At 52.1% G+C, this 13,774-nt stretch overlaps 1 protein-coding gene across 1 annotated transcript in view; it reads left to right on the plus strand.

Annotated features, from left to right (window-relative positions):
- Positions 1-10,657, plus strand: part of PAX5 (paired box 5) — a 73,687-nt gene extending 63,030 nt beyond the window's left edge. The window contains exons 6-7 of the mRNA XM_057298712.2: positions 7,096-7,271; positions 8,390-10,657. Coding sequence (XP_057154695.1) covers positions 7,096-7,271; positions 8,390-8,431 — 218 coding nt within the window. The 3' untranslated portion in view covers positions 8,432-10,657. The remainder of the gene's footprint in view (positions 1-7,095; positions 7,272-8,389) is intronic.
- Positions 10,658-13,774: the final 3,117 nt, after the last annotated feature.

Below are 13,774 nucleotides of genomic sequence, written 5' to 3' on the forward strand. Positions count from 1 at the left end.
CTCTTGCTTCAGCCTCCCGAGTAGCTGCAGGCATGTGCCACCACCCCTGGCTAATTTTTGTATTTTTAGTAGAGACAGGGTTTTACCATATTGGCCAGGCTGGTCTTGAACTCCTGACCTCAGGTGATCCGCCCGCCTTGGCCTCCCAAAGTGCTGGGATTACAGGCATGAGCCACCATGCCCAGCCATTAAAAAAATTTTTTTTTGTAGAGATGGGGGTCTCGCCATGTTGCCAAGGCTGGTCTTGAACTCCTGGCCTCAAGTGATCCTCCCACCTCAGCCTCCCAAAGTGCTGGGATTATAGGCAGGAACCACTGCTCTCAGCCTGAAATAATCCTTTAAAGTTACAAATTAGCATGGTCTGAATTTGGTGGGTGTCTACTTTATAGGTTGTTTTGAGAATTAGCCATTGCAGCCACCTGAAGATGCCAATTCCAAGCTCATTGGACTCACTTGACCCAAACTGGAAAAATGCCCCAAGTCACATCATTTCATCTTGCCAGTCACCCCAGCTCTGTACTCCTGTGGCAGATGACCATCAGGACCTGCTCTGTCCCCCATCTTCACAAGGGAGGCAAGTCTAGGCATGCAGGCAGTGCCAGAGGCCTGTGGTTACAAGCAGCAAACTGGGCCGATCTAGAGACAGCCCTGGACCCTGGGGTAAGGTGGGGGTGTTGTAGTGCATAAAACAGGAATGGGATCTGGGAGTTATTTTCACAGTTTTTCCTCTCCTTTCCTTTCCTTTCCTTTCCTTTCCTTTCCTTTCCTTTCCTTTCTTTCTTTCTTCTTTTTTTTTTTTTTGAGACTGAATCTCGCTCTGTCACCCAGGCTGGAGTACAATGGCACAATCTTGGCTCACTGCAACCTCCATCTCCTGGGTTCAAGAGATTCTCGTGCCTCAGCCTCCTGAGTAGCTGGGATTACAGGCTCCCGCCACCACGCCTGGCTAATTTTTGTATTTTTAGTAGAGACAGGGTTTCACCATGTTGGCCAGGCTGGTCTCGAACTCCTGACTCAAGTGATTTGCCTGCCTCGGCCTCCCAAAGTGCTGGGATTATAGGCATAAGCCACCGTGCCCAGCCTATTTTCATAGTTTCAAACAGCTTAAGAGTAAATATATCCCTGTGAAGAAAAAGGATTTATTCCTGTCTCTGACTTTCCCCCAGCACTCCCACCACCCCCAACCAACAGGCCTCTCATCACAGGAGTGCTCATTCAAGAGGATGGGATCCCCTTGGTTGGCTCAGGCAGTCTCTTAGCGGTGGGATGGATCATAGCCAGGGAGTCCCCTATAAAGACTGCACAACAACCAAAATGGGAAAATAAGTCAATGCTCATTTAACACTACTTAGCACACAAAATCTAGGTGGAGTTTGGTGGAGAAAGGGGTTAGAAATGACCAACTCAGCTACCTTAGCTTTCTACTGGGGTCTCTGAGGCTCAGAGAGGGAGAGGAACTTGCCTGGGCCCACACAGCAAGTAACAGCAGAGCTGGGGCTAGAACCCGGGACTGCTGGCTCCCAACCCTTTTCCCACTGGGCCCTGCCACTGCCCTGCCATGCTAAGGAGCAGCTGTGAGGATGAAGGAAGCTGTATAAGGGCTCTGGCTTTGGCCTGGGTTCTGCAGAGAAACTGGACTCTGAGAAAGGCTGGAGGCTGACCTGGCGGCTCTAGCCTCTTTTCCTGGGGCTCTTCAGCCTCCAGATGGGGTTACATCCCAAAAGCCATGATGCTAGGAGGGATTTCAGAGATTCCTGTTTGTTTTTATATTTTTCCTCCTAGTGAGCATCTGCAGACATAAAGCGCATGATGATTTTTAAAGAAACAAACCAGAACCCTCCAAGAAAAATGCAAAACCCCTGAATCTGCTGTGCTCTGAAGAAAATGCAATGGGTTTATGATCTTTTAAGACACACAAGAGACAGCTTTCTCTTGACAGATGGGAATCTGAGGCTATTTTGCTTCTTCCCTTTTTGCGTGACCAGACCCGATTGTGTAAAGCTTTTAGCTTCAAAGCTGGGTTGTGAATAACATTGGTTTAACCTGAAATTTAAAGCCAGCATTTCTTTGCTCCCCGAGACGGGGCTTCCTGCCCCTTGCTCCCCTGAAGCTAGCTTCCAGAATGTTAATTCTACGAGCCATGGTTGACTAAGCCCAGCACTGGGTCTATTACATATTATTTGATTTGGAGTAGAAAAAAAAGATTTAAAGATACCATGCCCCCTGTACACCATTGTACTTTTGCCCGTGTCTGTCCATATATTTAAGCATACCATTCACTTTGTGAGTTCGGACTTTTCTCCCTGGAATAAAATGGGTCTGAGCATTTCTGTAGCCTGCCTCCAAGACCACATTCTCCAATTAAGTCAGACAGCATCTTCATGGTGCAGATGAGAAATGCTACGGAAGCTTACACTGGAGGCCTGGAGGTTCAGACCTGCCCTTGTGCAAGGGCTGATTTTTGGGATTAATTTTTATAGCTGTCTCTGAGCATATAATCTGTTTGTTGGTTCATTCTCACTGAGTACCCACTGTGTGCGACACCAGAGGCAGGACAGAGGGTCCCCTCTTAAGACCATGCACCTTTTCAGTCAGAGTACTTATCTTGGTTGATACTTGTACCTTTACTGGTCCGATTATTTTTCAGTTACTGTTTGCCACCTCCTCTGGACATAAATCCATGAGGACAATGGCTGGCTCAGCTTTTGCCCATCACTGTGTCCCTGGCATTAGCACTCACTAAGCTTGGTGGAGGGAAGAATGATGAATGTGTGAGGTCAAATGGAGGGATCCTGACATTTTCAGACAGACATGCAGAGTGATGGTGCTTGTCACACTTGTCACAGGTAGTACCAATTCATTCATTTATTCCACAGATATTCGCTTTGGAGGAGAGAGAGATGAATTACCTCCCACCTTTACCCCGAAGGTAGCTCATAGCACAGTGTGGGAGTGAAGGGCCCAGGGGATGTGGTTCCTAAAATAAGGGAGAAAGTGGTCAGAGCCCTAAGAATGGGAGCTGGAGGACCAGCTGGGGCATGAAGGAAGGCATCCTGGAGGAGGAGACATGTGTGCTTCTGGCTGTGTCTGTTTGGAGAACAATGCCCGTGTCCATGGGAGATGGTTTCCATTCCATATGCGCACAGTGAATCACCTGCGGCTGAACAGGTGAATCAGCAGATCCACCTTCAAACACCCACAAATGCAAGCTCCTACCTCCCCTGGCCCCTAGTTTCTACCAAAAGAGGAGGCTTGGGAGCAGAGTTTAGAAAGCATGGCCTGACCTGAAGGAACGAGCGATTCGGGCCCTGGGACTGAGAAATGTGGAGGGCACATGTTTCCCCAGCCCTTCCTGTAGCTCCTCAAGACTCCTGCAGCAAGGCTCAGATCCTCCCTCTGGCCCCTGGGGCTGTCTGGCTCAATCCCTCCCAGCCTCTCCAGATTCTCCTGGGGCCTCTTCCCTCTCTCCCTCTGTTCCTTTCACCCCCTTCTCTCAGGGCCTTTGTACGAGCGTCTCCTCGGTCTGGCACCCTCTCTGCCCCACCCCCTCTCCCTGGTCACTCCTCACGGTTCCATGCAGTTGCTCTTGGAGACTTCCCTGATTCCTCCTACAGGAGGCCACTCCCCTCTCCATTACACATGGTCACATGGATATATTTTTATGCTCTCTTTTCACCCTAGCATCAGTCACCGTTGTTTGTAATCCTATGTTTATTCCTGTGATCACTTGACTAAAGTGGGCTGCCCTCTCTAGACTGGAGAGAGAGAGGCTTGTCTTGGTCATCACTGTATCCCCTGTTTTTGTTTATTTTTTAAATGTATTTACTTAAAAATATTACCTGATACAGAGTAAATATTTTATCAATATTTGTTAAACCAATGAATAACTAATTATGTGTTTTGGAGTGTCCAAATCCTTCTTAAGGAAATGACAGACACTATTGCCTTTATTTCCCTAGTAAAGAAAGCAAGCGAGGTGCTGGTGCGGTGAGAGTGGTGAGGGGAATCGCGGGACAGGGTGAATGCCCGGAGAGGCGGGCTCTGCCCAGCTCGCAGCCCTTCGAGGGCAGTCCACCCACCTCGGCCTCCCAGGTGCCGGAATTACAGGCATGAGCCACCGCACCTGGCAGCCTAGATATCCTTACAGGCTGAGCTGACAGAGGCTATGGCTGACTCTCAAAGAACCAGAGCAGGACGCAGCCAGTCTGCTTCCGGGGAGACTGCAGAGAGGGGCGCGTGTCCAGTGAGGCTGCCTGTGCTGAGTCTGTGTGGTGTCCTCAGGGGGAGGGTCTCCTAACACCCCCTGTGTGTACACTTGAGGGCCTGTGTGCCCTGAGCCTTTACTCTGTGCTGGGCTCTACTGGGTGACCAGACAGTGACCTTGCCCCCAGGGGCCCTCAGTGGAGCCACCCTCTCTGAGCTTTGGGCTCTGAGCTGTGGAAAGAGCCTGGCCCATGAGTCCCGGGGGAGAGGGATCAAGCCTGAGGACTCCTCTGGGAGGATGGCCTGGCTGGCTGAAGAGACGCCCCTTAGAGGGGCAGAGTTGAGGGGATCTGATGGAGCAGCCTGGGTGGGCCGGAGGAGCTGGGCACTGCCCTGCTGGGGACAGAGCCAGGCCTCAGCGGGAGTTGTTAGGAGATGGCTGACAGGAAGGAGGCTTCACTGAGTTTTGGGCCCGGCTGGCAGGGTCAGGGCTGGGAAGTATAACTGAAGCTGGTGGAGGGAGAAGCTCTTGAAAGTGGATGGGCCCCTTCTGACAAGGAGGAACTTGGTGGTGTCCTGGGGACCAAGGCCCACGTCATGCTTTAGCAGGAGTGACTGGGACCAGGATGACTGGGCAGAGCCACAGCTAAGTAGGAAAAACTGAGCCATCTTTCCTGGTGTGCGTGTGCGTGTGCATGTGTGTGTGCATGTGTGTGTGTGCATAGAACCTTTGAGAAAAGGATCGTTTGGTGGGTGCTGACCAATGGAAGAACACTGCTGGGCAGACAGACTGGGCCGTGAGCTCCCATACCTGCTAGTCTAGGTGACCTTGTGGGAATGGTCCCCATGGGGATGGGCCATGATGGGAGAAGGGTCTCTGAGGATGATGTCCTGTGGGCAGGAGCAGGCACCTGTCTTGTGGAAGGCCAGGGTCACGGGCTGCCAGAGGAGGGGCCTAGGCTTCAGGCTGGGGAACGTTGGTCAGAGAGACCAACTTCTGCCTTGGCCCACATGTGGGGGTATCTGGTCACTCAGGCTGTGGCCCAGCCTACAGTATCCTCTTGGGTCAAAATTGGTGGGGAATCCATTTTCTCGGAGGGCTCATGAGCTGCCTCCGAAGGCCCTTCCTATAGAGGATGCTGGGTCCTCTGAGCCTGTTGGCTTCTATAAGGGATCCGAAAGGCCAAAACTCAAAGCTGCTATCTTTGTTCAAATGTCAGCCCTGCATTGCCGTTGTCCCCAGATAAGTACAGTTGAGGAAGCATTGACTTTTGACTGAGTCTTGGTGACACCACATCTCACTGCTTCATGGTCTTTAGTCTGGCCTCATTCCTCACATGGGTGGGAGCTTGACGTGACGGATGAAGTCTAGTCTAGGGCAGCAGTGCGCTGGTGGGGGCAGGGGTCAGACAAGGCCTTGAGTAAGGGCACCTTTCAGCATGAGAGCAGACCCACGCTGGTTTTCCCCAGGGCTTCCTGACTGCAAAGGCAGATGCCTCACCTCTGGACCTGGGTTTCAAGAAGCCTCTGGTCAGCCTTGCGTGAGCAATATGGTCCCAGAGAGCCCTGGGGAATGATGTACCCCCGAGGCCATTTCCTCACGGGAAACATTTGCCCTCTGTGCTTGATTTTATTTTGAACAGTTCAAGCTTGAGGCTCAACAGAAGATATTTCATCCCATTTGTTTCTTTATTGATAATTCGTAATATTTCTTTTGACATGTAAGCATCATCACCAGAGACTGTTACAGTGTGAATAGCTAACAATACAGAACACAGAGGGAATTTAATCTTATACTTAGTTAATTTACATTTTGTAATAAGCAGTACATTCAAACTTCTGAAACCAAACCAAACCAAAGAAAAACATGCCATGAAAAGTCTGTCCCCCTCACCTCCACTCACTCACTTCCTACCTCCCTGAATGAGCAACCACTGTGAATGTTTCGCATATATCCTTTGGAGAGATTTATATTGCACATCGTCTTATTTTCTTCCTTTTTTACAGAAAAGGTTGTACATTATACATGCTGTGCTGTACCTTGTTTTTTATTTTTTAACATAACAATGTATCTTGAAGATCTTTTCATATCAATTCACAGAAGGAAGCCTCATTCCTTTTCAGCTGCTGCACAGTTTTCCATTATGCAAGTATGCCTGGCTGAGTTAACCAACACCCCACAAATAAACTCTTGGGTTGTTTCCAGTCTTTTGCTACAAGAACCTTGTACATACATCACTTCTCACATGTGTAAGTTGAGCTGTAAAATAAATTCCCAGAAGTGCAATCGCTATATCAAAGGGAATGTGCATTTGTGGCTTTGATAGATTTGTCGACTTGTCTAGTTACCACTTCCACCAGAATTATATGAGAGTCCCGTTTTCCTACAGTCTTCCTAGCACAGTGTTTCACTGACCGGTCACATGATGTGGTAGCAAATGTCCAGGGTAAGGACCTCAACTCTGGGAAAAACTGTACCTCCCGGGAAGGTCTTTAGGACAGGAGGGGCAGGAGCACTGGATGACTAAGCCTGTGGGTCAGCCCAAGCTCGAATCCTCAGGCAAACCAATAAATCTCTCTAGGTCTCAGTCTTCTCATCTGCAAAGTGGGGGAAATAACCTACCTTGAGGGTCATCATGAGGATTAGATTACATGATGCATGTCAAAAGGGCTTTGCACAGTCCCTGGCACATGGCTGCGGGAGGCTGACTCTGAACTTACCAGCAGGTGACCTTGGGAAAGGCAGTGCCTTACCTGAGCCCCTGCTGGTGTATTCTCTGGTCAGGGAGGGAGTTGGGGTCAGGTCCTCTTCATAGTCTCAGGGTCTGACCTGTCTTTCTTTAGCAACGTGTATAACCTCCACTCACCCTTCCTCTCTCCTGCTCATCAAAGGTATTCAGGAGTCTCCGGTGCCGAACGGCCACTCACTTCCGGGCAGAGATTTCCTCCGGAAGCAGATGCGGGGAGACTTGTTCACACAGCAGCAGCTGGAGGTGCTGGACCGCGTGTTTGAGAGGCAGCACTACTCAGACATCTTCACCACCACAGAGCCCATCAAGCCCGAGCAGGTACGCCTCGTGATGCACGCCCACCACACCTGCCACCGCCACACCGGCCCAGCCAGGTTCCTGAAGGCAGAGGCATCTGGCGGGGTGTGGGTGAGGGCACACCAGGTTCTGCTCAGAGAGGTCTCTTCAGTGTTCTTGGCCAAACTTGGGCAGTCGCTACATCCTACAAGGTCGAGAGGGCTTGTCTGGGCCTCCAGTGGCTTCTTGCCCTGGTGCCTCTGTCGCTGGCCAGCCAGGGGGTGGGTGACTTCTCTGGCTGCTCTGGTGTCCTTTCCAAGGGCTCTTTGGACAGAAGGGTGTAATGATCTTTCGGGCCACGTAAGGTGGTCTTGGGTCAGTATCTTGTCAGTCAGGGTGTTGGTGGAAATATGTAACCAGCACGCGGCCTGGGGGCTCACCGGCCGTGAACAATGGAATGACGGAGCGGGTGGGTATCCCACTGTCTGCCCTCTCACCAGGTCGCCTTGTCATGCTCTTAGTGACTGAATCCAAAATTCTGGAGATAAAGAAATGTCTCATTGCACAAACTCCCACCTGGGTTATTTGCAAGAGAGGGAGAAAGCAGGAGGGCCAGCCCTGGCTGACTGGCTGTCTGCTATACCCTGGGCAGTGTAGTCACTACCTGTGGCTATAGAGATGAGATCACGAGGCTCGGCCCAGTGAGAGGCTCTTGGGGCCTGACTAAGGTCCCTGGACTACCAGATTCAGTTCATAAGACTATTTCCTGACACCCAGTGTGTGCCAGGGCCTTGACAGGTAACCTTGCAGGTGAGACATGGCTCTGGACTGCCAAGAGCTCCCACCTGGTGGGCCAACCAGAGAGACCCTACAGACAATAACTTTCCTCGGCACTTTCCTCGCTGGTACTAGTGGTGAGAACTGGCTGCACTGAGCTTCCTCTAAATGCTAATTAGAGGGTGCTTCTGAATTTTCTCCAAAAAGTCAGTCCAAGCAGTGTAGGGTCCCTGCACAGCTCCCATGGAGAGGCGAGGTGCTGGAGAGAACTGTGTGGTGAGGGAAGAGCAGGGCCTCTGGGGCCACCCGTCTATGACAGTCTGTCTCTGTCTGAGCAGTTTCTATGAGAGCTCTTACAGACCTTCTGGCCGCTTTGTTTTCAGATGGTAAAACCAAGGTCCAGAGAGGCAGAGCAACTTGCCTAAGGCCACGCTGCAAGACGCATTCACATAACAAATATGATGAGTGTCTACTTTGTGCAAGGCCTGGAGCCATGCACTGGGTCACATCAGTGAACAAGATGGGCTTGGACCTCCCCTCAGGGAGCCTACAGACTTGTGGAAGAATCCCAATAGAAGAATTACCTAAAGGGTCATGGGTTACAGGTGTGCTTGGTGCTAAGGAGGAGGTGTCTGAGGTTCTCTGAGAGCCTAAAGGAAAGGCTGAGCCAGCCTGGAGGCCTCAGTGGCCTCCTGGGGGAAAGGTATTTATGCTGAGCCTGAAGGGGTTGGGTGGAGCAAGGAGAAGGGGTGTGGGGGTGGAGGGAAAGTGCCTGGCAGAGGGGACAGCAAGTGCAAAGGCCCTGAGTTGAGAGGAAGGCGGCAGGAACGAGGAACGGAGAGAGCTGGTGTGGTTGTGGCTCAGGGATGGGCGGGGGATGATGCTGGGGAGGTGGGCCTGGTCTTGTAGACTGGGTTGAGGATTTTAGTCTTTCTCTTACAAGTCGAGTGACACCTCTGTTGGGTAGGATATGGTTATGGTGCTGGGCATAGCCGCCCCCACACACTCTAGATCTTGGACTTCAGGGAGGAGAGTCTGTTTCCATCACAAGCACCCTCTCTGCTCTGCTCAGAGCCCTTCTGAGAGACGGCAGAAGGCACATTTTCTCTGACATGGGAGGAGAGTGAGAGGGGCCTCGATCAGGAAACCTTCCTGGATGAGGCCTGTCCTTCCCTCCAGAATGTGGAAGAAAGTTTATCTTCTTTTTTTTTTTTTTTGAGCTGGAGTTTTGCTCTTGTTGCCCAGGCTGGAGTGCAGTAGTGTGATCCTAGCTCACTGCAACCTCCACCTCCTAGGTTCAAGCGATTCTCCTGCCTCAGCCTCCTGAGTAGCTGGGATTACAGGTGCCTGCCACCATGCCCAGCTAATTTTTTTGTATTTTTAGTAGAGATGGGGTTTCACCGTGTTGGCCAGGCTTAGTCTTGGACTCCGGACCTCAGGTGATCCACCCGCCTTGGCCTCCCAAAGTGCTGGGATTATAGGTGTGAGCCACTGCGCCCAGCCAGAAGGTTTATCTTTTTTTTTTTTTTGAGACAGAATCTTGTTGTGTCGCCCAGGCTGGAGTGCAGTGGCGCGATCTCGGCTCACTGCAAGCTCCACCTCTCGGGTTCATGCCTTTCTCCTGCCTCAGCCTCCTGAGTAGGTGGGACTACAGGCACCCGCCACCATGCCCGGCTAATTTTTTCTATTTTTTAGTAGGGGCAGGGTTTCACCATGTTAGCCAGGATGGTCTCGATCTCCTGACCTCATGATCCGCCTGCCTCGGCCTCCCAAAGTGCTGGGATTACAGGCATAAGCCACTGCACCCGGCCAGAAAGTTTATCTTCTAATGGCTGACAAGATCATGTAATTTTAGGGGTAACAGGAGCCACAGAGGCAAGATTTCAACCTGTTGTTTTTTTAGAGGCCCAGAGAGAGGACAGGGCATGTCTGAGGTCACCCAGCAAGTGAACAGGGAAGAGCGGGGATCCAGGCCTCTGCACTCCACCTGGCCTCTGCAGCACAAGTGTTTCTGTGAACCCCTTATTCACACAGACACTCCGTGTGAGACTCCCTCTGTGTTTCACATGACCGTCATGGAGACTCAGAATCTGCACCATAACTCCTTTAGCTCAGAGTGCCCAGGAAGACCACTCAGCCTGCAAGACCTCATCCCTGAGTGGTCTGGAAGCCGCCCATGGATTCACTCACTCACCTGCTCACATGCCACTCCTCTAACTTCTTCCCTGAACGTGGGCTGGGAGCCAGGCACAGTGCCAGGTGCTCATCAGCTCTGTCCAGTCTCGCAGGGGCAGCATGCTGTGGACTCAGAGCCCGCAGGACAAGAGAGACTGTTCAGAGGGTCCTGATGAGGTGTCAGCCAGAGAGGGGGATGTTACCTGGGTTGGGGGCATCAAGGACAATGGCACTGAGGGGGCAGTGTTGGATGGGGGGCTTGAAGGACAGGTCCCATGGGCTCATGGAGAGATGGGGTCTGATGGGGAGGAGACCTGATTACAAACTCTGTGAGGACTCAGCGTCTCCAGTGTCCTTCAGAATGAGCAGGCACGTCTGCAGGCCTGTCTCTGACTGTGCGCTCTGAGACGGCGACTGCAGGCGAACTGTGTGGCGGGATAATGACTGACCCAGTGTTTTCTGGTTAATCTGCTTCACCTCCCTGTAATATGTTTTAATGAGGAGAGATGGAAGGTGAGGAGACGGGGCTGCCCTGCACCCACACACAGGCACTGGACTATGAATGACATACCCTCGTGCCCGATTCCCAATCACTTTGGACAAATGATGCCTGAGCAAGGGGCCGCAGGCTGGGAAGGGATGTCAGTCAAGGGTACAGGTTCCTTGAGCCCCTCATGCTAGCTCTCCAAGAGGTGAATGTTCCACAGGCCTCGCCTGTGAGCCCCAGCGTGGCATGGCGGTGGTGACAGGAAAGGGGCCTGAGGTGCTGGCCGCGGAGGCTGGCTGCCTCTTCCATTTTCGAGCAGATTGAGCTGTCTCAGTGTGTGTCTCTGTGGCCTAGTGCCCTGGATGGGGGCCTTGCTGTCACTTTTGCTGAGCAGCTTGGTGGGGAAGAAAGAGCACTTACTGGCCTTGGGGTCGGGAAGCTTGATTTGAGTCCTAGCTCTGCCCTGCCGAGCAAGTCACTATTTTTCTGGGCCTCAGTTTCCATATCTGTGGTAGGAGTGATCATGATTTTGATGACGACGACAGCAACAAGAACAGCCGCAGCAGCTGAAACCGAACGTGACGACAGCGATCCTCCTCACCTACACACCACAGCGTTCAGTTCACAAAGACCGTTCACATCCATCCTCTCATTGGACCCCCAAGGCAAATGCCTGCCAAACAGTCTGGGCATGATTTGGGAGCCCCATTGTATAGACTAGAGCATTTTTTTTCACAGATTGTTTATTCAAGGAGTTTCCAAGATTGTTGAACCACAGAGCTGGAATCTCATCTCAGGGTCTTCTGTCTTCATCTCATACAAGATGGTTCCATGGGCCTCCAGGTCCAGGACGATTCCAGGGGCCAGTCTTCTGGCTGGCTGGTTTCCAGACCTGGCCTATTTCAGTCAGAGTCTGCCTGTCATTCCAGAACTCTCAGAACTTGCCATAGGTTTGGAGAGGCCACATCCTCCCGGATCCTCCCACCCTGTCTCCCATGGGAAGAACATTTCTCATTGGGGCCAGGCAGGGGTCCTGACAGTTACTGCTGTTAACTCGGAACCTGCCCCACTTGCAGCTTTTCCCGCCAAGATCTACCTGGGTGGGTGGGCCCAGGCTGCTGGCTTTTGTAGGGAAATGTAGTAAACCCTTTGCCCTGGGTGGAAGGCGTTAATGTTGACCACTCCTGGGCAATGAAACACTTCCTTTTCAAAACGGTTATTGAAAAAGCAATTCTGTTTTCCCTACATGTGGAGTGAGTAAAAATCACGTTGGAGGAAGAAAAGAAAAGAAAGCTGCTGGTGGCGAGTGTGTGTGCACGCATGCGTGTATGTGCGTGCGTGTGTGTATGTTTCCAACAGCGGAATCTGTTTCAGTAAAACTCCCGTTGACGTTGTCGTCGGCGCAGCGCTCCTGTTAGGAGCGGGTCCCTCCTCCCGCGGCCACAGGAAGGCCGCGGAGCACAGCCTGCCGTATTTACTCTCGGCAGACTATTAACCAACACCAGGCTATTAATCTGGCTTTTGAGCCTTCACTAAAGCCCATAAAAGCTCACAGTTGTCAAATGGAGTTCATTTTAATTTCCTTTCAATCACAGTAAATTATTCAGGTGATAAATCAGCTGGAGCAGCCTCCTGGCTGTAATAGAAACCCTAATTCCTGGCTAATTATCCAGCCCATTGCTGCCAACAGATCAATACGGGTGCAAAATGGAACGGGCCAGGGCCGTCCCTCCCATTGGGCCAGAGACAGAGAGACAGCTGGGGAAGGGGACGTGCTGCTGACCTCCCAGGGAGTTCAAAGGTCACAGGGGGTTAAACTGGGAGAAGATCTGCCCCTTGTCTAACAGAGAAAACCACTAGAAATGCCTCTTGCTCTCATCAGCTGCTTTGCCCCCTCAGTGGTGGCACCTCTCCAGGCTGGTGGGCCGAACAGCATTGCCTTCTCCTGTGGGCATCCTGTTCCTGGGAAGGGGCTGGTTTGTGCTTCTGAGCATGTTGAGCTTGGTCATCAGGGATGGCCTGAACCTCGACCATGAGGCAGAAAAAGGGCTGGGTATCCTGGGGAGAAAGAGGATGTGGTTTTTTTCTTCAGGGAGCTCATTTTCCTTCATTATGGATCTGTGTCCCACCATGAGGAGGAGAGAAGGAGAGGAGGAGGTGGGGAGACAGGTGGGCCAGGCTGAGAAAGGGGAAGGCTTCCTGGAGGAGGTGCCTTGAGGGAAGGGCAGAATGCAGCCCCGTGGCAATAGCAGATGGCGGGCTGGAGAAGGCATTCTAGGCCGAAGGAGCAGCACAGGCAAAGGACTGTGGAAAGAGAGGAATGCAGGTGTGGGCAGGGAGCTGCAAGGGGGCCTGGATGGTTGAAATGGGGGGCAGTGAAAGGAAGTCAGGTACAATGGGGTGGAGGAGCAGGAGGGGACCTCAACCGCAGAGAGCTGGAATGCAGAGATGAGGTGTGACTGCTCTGAGGGCAGTGTGTCCCAGAGCCCGGGATCTGTGGCCTGGATTATTCTGCTCACCTTGGAAGCAACCTTCACTGGGACTTCTTGCCTCTCGTCCTGTTCCTGCGACTACCGTTGGATCTCTTTCTTCTTGAAGTCTACCTCCTATAAGAGTTCCTCATGGTTTCCCACCATTGAAACCCAACCCCGGACCTTCATCCCCATCACGCCCCTTCACCGTCCCCATGTCCCTCTGCTTGCTCACAAGACCCTCGGGCTGTGGCCAGGCCTGACCTTTCACTGCCCACACAGGCTGGGCTGCTCCTGTGTCCAAGGGGGCTGCTGCCCATGGCCCAGCCTCTCCCAGGGCTGGCGTGCGCATGTGTGTGCGTGTGTATGTGCATGAACGTGTGAATCCCAGGTGAGGCTCTGAGCGTGTTTGGTGACAGGTACTACAGTTATTACTTTCTTAATTTTGTGGCTCACTCTCTAAGCTGCTGCTCACTGCTTCCCTGCCTGGAACATTCTTTCAGCCTGTTTCTAAATCCTACCCTGTCCGGGCCCAGGAGGAGTCCTGCCTGCCCTGTGAGGCCTTCAATGGCCCTGCACCAATTCGGCCTGCACCAACTTGTCTCTTATCTGAGCTCATAAATATATTGGGTTTT

This window comes from Pan paniscus, chromosome 11, assembly GCF_029289425.2.
Source record: "Pan paniscus chromosome 11, NHGRI_mPanPan1-v2.0_pri, whole genome shotgun sequence".
NCBI lineage: Eukaryota > Metazoa > Chordata > Mammalia > Primates > Hominidae > Pan > Pan paniscus.